Consider the following 6,030-nt stretch of genomic DNA (forward strand, 5'->3'; position numbering starts at 1 on the left):
ATCCAAATATGCTGGGGAACTAAAAAGAACCTGCAGAGACAGGCCAGTCCTGACAAGCAACTGGTGTTACAGGCGTGATATCCCTTCCCCAGTTTCAATTTTAGCTGTCAGGTCCATAGGGATCACAGTTTGTTGACAGCAAACCCATTGTGCCAGTTTATAGTTTACTATCTGACGTAATGCCATGGACATTTCTGGAATATTAGCAGAGTATTTACAAATACACATAAATCTCCTTTTGAAACACCTGTAGATGGCTCAAGGTCTAACTTTTATTTAGGAAATATGTTGGAATAGCAGTCATGAGTTGGGCTTAAGGACATTATCTGCGGTCAACTGCTTCGAAGCCCAGTGTGTGGAATTAAAGGGATGCTCTCTGTGTGGTCTTGTTCTCATTTCAGATGACAACTGCAATAATATTACATACAGGCATTAGACTTATGCTCACTATTAACCCATTCGTTTTGTTCACAAGTATTTGGGCCATTCCATCACATTGTGTGTGATGGATGTCAACTTTACTGCAGTCATCTGTGCAGTGCCTTTTCTCTGAGTGATAAATGTGTCTTTGCTGTGCTTGCAAGATGGTCGCGGGCATTTCCAACCACAGCGCCATGGCCTGGTGTGTCAGACTGTGACTAACCGGCAGTGGCCGCCCCCCCTCCGACTCTCATGCCGATGATTGTGTCTCTCGTCTTCCTTGGGGAACAGGTGCAGGTGCAGGGGGTGTCACTCTCCTCCAGCTCCCTTCCGGACCACAAGGCCCCCTTCCCTAGTCTCCCACCCACGGTCCCACACCCTGCAACCCCCCCCCCCCCACACACACACACACACACACACACACCCACCCCCGCCAGTTCCAGCCCCCTTCCTCCCCACCCGACCCCCACCTTTCTCCCGGCAGCTTCCATATCCAAGCATGTGGAGTATTTCCTCCTGTCTTCATGAATGTGCCTCCGGCCTGTAACAGATTTAGCCAGGCTGCAATGTGAAAGTTGATGTGCTCAACATCCAGGGAGGTCGGAGCAGCAGGCTACTGCAACTGTAGTCTCCCGCTTCACAGTCTTGACCCGTCTCTAAGGGGAGGGGGGAGAGTTGTACACTTTTGGTGAATGGCCCTTGAGCATTTTAGCTTTGTTGTAGGGTGTTTTTTGTGCATATGCACCGACGTGCACACACTCACACAAACAGCTAAACAGCTACTGTCTTCAAAAGGCCTTAAATAGCCTGTACCTCCTTGTGGTCAAAGTAGATACTGCTTTGTAGATTTTATTGGGCAAGACAGTTTTTGGTTGTTGTTTATTCGACAATGAATTGTTTGCTTTCAGTAGTATTTAACTAGACCAGTTAAACACTATGATAAAACATCACAGGAAGTCTGTCAAATAAACAGTCCTTTCCAGGTAGATGGACAAAGAGAATTAGGCTGGGTCGATGATATGGGTAAACTGGAAGAAGAGTTTGGATAGTGAGCGATGAGATAATTGGGGCTAATATTTTAAACGACCTATTGTGGGCACTGCAAGATTTTCGCGCGTTTTCACCAGTTTGCCATGCATTGACACACGAATTAACCAGCAGAGTTCGCGACCCTTACCACACAATGATTCAAGTCTCTGGGGAATTGGATTGAACTCAATGAATAAGGGGAATTCCCGCGTTCCAGTTTTTTCCCCTTTGTCAGCCAACCAGGCGGCTTTCTACAAGTTTTAAAAGCTAATTGAAGGCTATCGTTTCCTTGTCTCCTCAATTCAACGACAATTAAAACTGAAGAAGTGATAGCCGATATAGCCTACGTTACTCGACATATTCCAGATGTGCTACTATCTGTTATTAGGAAGGCACTGATAGTTTTGCCTGCAGGGCAACTTCTCTCTCTCTCTCTCTCTCTCTCTCTCTCTCTCTCTCTCTCTCTCTCTCTCTCTCTCTCTCTCTCTCTCTTTTTTTTTCTCTGTGTATGCGTGTGTGTGTGCGTGCGTGTGTGTGTGTGTGTGTGTGTGTGTGTGTGTGTGTGTGTGTGTGTGCGCGTGCGTGCGTGCGTGCGTGCGTGCGCGTGTGTGTGCGCGCGTATGCGTGCGTGCGTGTATGTATGTGTGTATAGCCTAGTGCGTGCGTGCGAGTGCGCGCGCTCAGTCTCGTGGATTTGTCCAGCGGCTCTTGTAATTATTATAGGCTACCCTGGCTCAAGCCTCACTTCTTGGCCGCCGCGCGTGTGCCTCTCTTCACCTCCCGAGCGCTGCCGAGCGGCCAAAGCGCGACCCGGGCTGCCAGCGGGGATTTACTGATTGGCTTCCTGCCCGGCCGCAAGCAGTCTAGTTCGCTCGGTTCTCACGACCTCCGTACCACAGAGGCATCTCTGAACTATTAACTCAGACACGCAGGCAAGGAACGGCCGCGAAGCCCACGCGTTGCCAACCAACGCTGTTGTCCAAGACCTTTTTTTCTCTTTAAGAAAAAGCTGGCCTAAGTCTCAAACCCATCATAGAAATTCTTCATGACACTCATGAATGTGAAAAGCTGACTCGAAATTAAAAGTTTACGTTAATGCCATGCACACAGATTATGATGGCGCATCAGAAGAGCGTGATTTTACCAATTTGACATTTAACATATGGATAAGGCTAGAAACATAGCCTACACAGAGACATAACACACCTTTGGCTATATAAACTTATTGATAGCCCTGTGGAAATGCAATAGAACGAGAGTTTTATCCATGCGATATTAGCCTACTACGTTTTAAAAATAGTCTGTTTCAATAGCTGCGAACCCATGCGCACAAGAAAGCTTCATATAGCCAAACCGAAGTTGAAAAGTGGGCACGTCTGAGACCGGCGGTCACCAGGGTGTAACCCGATCCGGAGACGAAGGGGCCGATGACTGCAAGTGGCAGACACACGGCAAGCGCCACGCCAACAGCCAGGCAACACGTCTCCCAGTTCCGGACCTCACTCGCTGGGGAAAGATACGTTTACATGCAAGGAAAACATGCGCCACAGAGGAGCTGTGATGGCATGTCAAATAGGCTTGCCTTTTAGGAGTTTTGCCTGATCTTACATTGCCTCACAGTTTAGCTCTTGGTAGAGCGCCTATAACCTTCGACTTAGGGCTGAGGTTAAAATAATTGCTTTGATCATTCCACCATCAATCAGCCCTGAAATGGCGCTAAAATCCTGCGTCCCTTTCTCTTTCCATTCAGGTATTCGGAATAGAACTGAGCAATTGATGCACAAAGGGAAGCGAGGATCTTTCCATATTCTCTTTTCATTGAGGCAATCTGTTGGTGACATTAACCCCAAAGCGCATTTCCCAGGCTCATGAATAGGGTTTAAGGCTTCTTTAAGATCCCGCTGCATACAGGATGAGACTCCTTTCAAACTTTTAATTACCTTTTTGCAAAAGAAAAATACCCCTCCTCGCTTTTGTCACCATTCTAGCCATGCACAACAGAAGACAATTCCCGAGGATTCCCGCCAATCTCAAACAAACAAGTAAATAAGTAAATCTCAATTATGAAAATAGGCTACTTTTGGTAATGTGCTGAACATTGCCTGGCATAGCCAACCTTGCTCCAGCGAGCTGTTGTTAGCAATAATAATATAGCCTGTGTCTTTATCATGTAGTCTTAATTTAGGCCTATTTTAAAGTGTGGAAGTTAGTCTACATTAGAAATCCTAATGTTGTCTTCGTATACAACTTTGATGTCTAAACTTTGATGTTTTAACTGATCACCGTTCATAAGCAGAAATCACAGATAGAGTCACAGATGATGTTTATTTATTTATTCACCATCCAACAATAGACTTTTAAGACAAAATAACAAACAATTATAAACACAGCTTTGGCATAAACAATGAAATATTTGTACAAAACTAAATCTTTAATATAAAAAGTGTTCAAGGATAAACATTTCACTTATTCTTCTATTGAAAGTACAGCATATTTATCACCAATATCCAAATTTTGGAATCAGCCAATAAATAAACACGTTATCACGAGCCATATCCAACAGAAGGGAATCTTATTCCTACAACGGAACGAAATATGAATCATATCTCCATCACGAAAAGCTATTTATAAAGTCCTTAGCCAGTCTCACAAGATGATCTACCAGGGCCGCCACACCGGCTCGCCATCCGTCCCAGCACTGACACTGACTGGGCTGACGGCCTGTGACACACTGGCGAAGGATGTCATGCCCTGGACCGGGGATGCTACTGTTGGCGCCGAGCTGGCATGGATGGGACTGGCGTTCACAGTAACAGGCACACCAGCGTTAGCGTAAAGGGGGATGACGGGGGTTGACGCAGAGGCGAAAGCGGGGTTTGGAATGAGGAAGGCGAATTGTCCATCGGTTGCAGGTACGAGCTGAAATCCTCCGAAGACTTTCGGTGACACTGCCTCTGATGGGCTGAGTTTGCAACCCACTGGAGAGGCGCTGTTGATGGGCAAAGTTGACGGTAGCTGCACGTGAAGAGGCTGCGCCAGGTGAGCTTGCTGCGATGGAGATGGCTGTGGATAGTTCATGGCAATCATCTGTCCCAGGCACCCTGACAGGTGATTGAGGAGGCGAGACCGGACTTCGGTGTTCACTCCTTCACAGGTGGACAAGAACCGGGTCACCTCGTTCATGCATTCGTTGAATCCTGCACGATATTTGCTCAGGACGGCAGTATCAGCTGACAGTGCTGCTGAACAAGAGAGACATATCGTTAGAGGTATGGCCTAAAGGAATTAGTCTGCTATAGTCTACCTATTATTATAAGAAACATACTCTAACTGTAGGCCTAACCTATTTAATTATTTTGACAATCGTTGTTCTAGCCTAGGCCGAAGAAAAGGCAGCGCAAACACTTAGAAGAACTTACCGGTCATCTGAACTCGCTGCAGGTTCCGCAAGTGTTTCACTGTCATCTCCAGAATATCAGCTTTCTCCAATTTAGAATGTCTGGAGCTCTGTGAATAAAACACAACATTCATTAATTATCAGGTCGAAACAATTTACTGACTTACAGGTACGCGTGTTTTACTGTTGCTGCGATGGAGAAATGTTAGAAAAGTTTATCAGCCACTTACATCTTTCTTAAGTGCATCAAGGATGAGAGTCTTCAGTTGACCAAGGCTTTCATTTATTCTCGCTCTGCGGCGTTTTTCCATGATAGGTTTTGATGACTGCAAGAGAAAAGCAAAAACAAAGACCATGTTAGTTTGTTAGGCTTTACTGATCAACGAGCTTAGCTGATAAGTTACCTTAAATGCCCAAAATAAACTATGTGCGTTAACATGGGGCTAACTTAGGATAGGCTACAGCCAGCTGTTTAGCTCACCCAAAGCTACCCAAGTTGGTCAAAGTTTTTAAGTTCAGAAAAGTTTAGCCTAACGCTTCTCTGAAGATTTGTATTACTGTTTTTTTTTGTTTTTTTTTAAATGGAGGTAAACTCTATTTACCTTTCTATGCTCACTGGCATTTTTTGGTTTGTCCGGTGTGTGGGTTCCGCTGGCAGGAGCCCCAGCAATTGGGGATGCTGTGGTTTTCTCCATGGTATCGGCTGGCATCTTGAAGTTAAACGTTAAAGCCAAAGTTGAAGAAAGTGTGTATATTCCTTTTTCAAGCGTTGAAATAGTCGTCCGTCAAGAAAACTACCAAAGACAGTGAAGCTATGGTATAGCGAAATGCTTGCCACAGGGGAGTGGATAAGTCCCACTGATGAGCTATGTCACTTCTGGTCACTGAACTGTCATATGAGTACACGAGCGTGTGTGGCGTACGCCTGCGTAGAGCAAGTCAAGTCTCCCACCGCCACACGCCAGCGGTATTTATAGATAGATCGCATGCTCCCAGTTCGTGTGAAACCCTCTCTGCATTCTTTCCCACACTCGCCTCAGCCAATAGGCGCGCGGACTCACCCATTGGGCGCGGGGCAGACCGCTGATTGGACAACACCCCCGCGGGCTGTCAGTCACGCGCTGCTCAATCAGCCCTGGAGGGACAAACAACAAAGCGGCGAGTGCAGTCGGTCTGGCTGTGAA

The 6,030-nt window shown here is 46.3% G+C and overlaps 1 protein-coding gene across 2 annotated transcripts; it reads right to left on the reverse strand.

The window, feature by feature from the left end:
- Window positions 1–3,767: 3,767 nt before the first annotated feature.
- her9 (hairy-related 9) lies at window positions 3,768–5,804 on the reverse strand. 2 transcript variants are annotated; one of them, XM_062541632.1, is made up of 4 exons: window positions 5,449–5,804; window positions 5,077–5,172; window positions 4,869–4,956; window positions 3,768–4,691 (listed from the first exon to the last, which is right to left on the reverse strand). In XM_062541632.1, exons 1-4 carry the CDS (start codon window positions 5,554–5,556, stop codon window positions 4,108–4,110), a joined length of 876 nt encoding a protein of 291 aa, XP_062397616.1. In that variant the 5' UTR covers window positions 5,557–5,804; the 3' UTR covers window positions 3,768–4,107. The 2 variants fall into 2 exon arrangements, with proteins under 2 accessions (XP_062397616.1, XP_062397617.1); XM_062541633.1 differs by having other exon boundaries at window positions 3,768–4,688; window positions 5,449–5,803.
- Between the last annotated feature and the right edge of the window lie 226 nt (window positions 5,805–6,030).

Source organism: Sardina pilchardus, chromosome 7, assembly GCF_963854185.1.
Source record: "Sardina pilchardus chromosome 7, fSarPil1.1, whole genome shotgun sequence".
NCBI classification, from domain to species: domain Eukaryota; kingdom Metazoa; phylum Chordata; class Actinopteri; order Clupeiformes; family Clupeidae; genus Sardina; species Sardina pilchardus.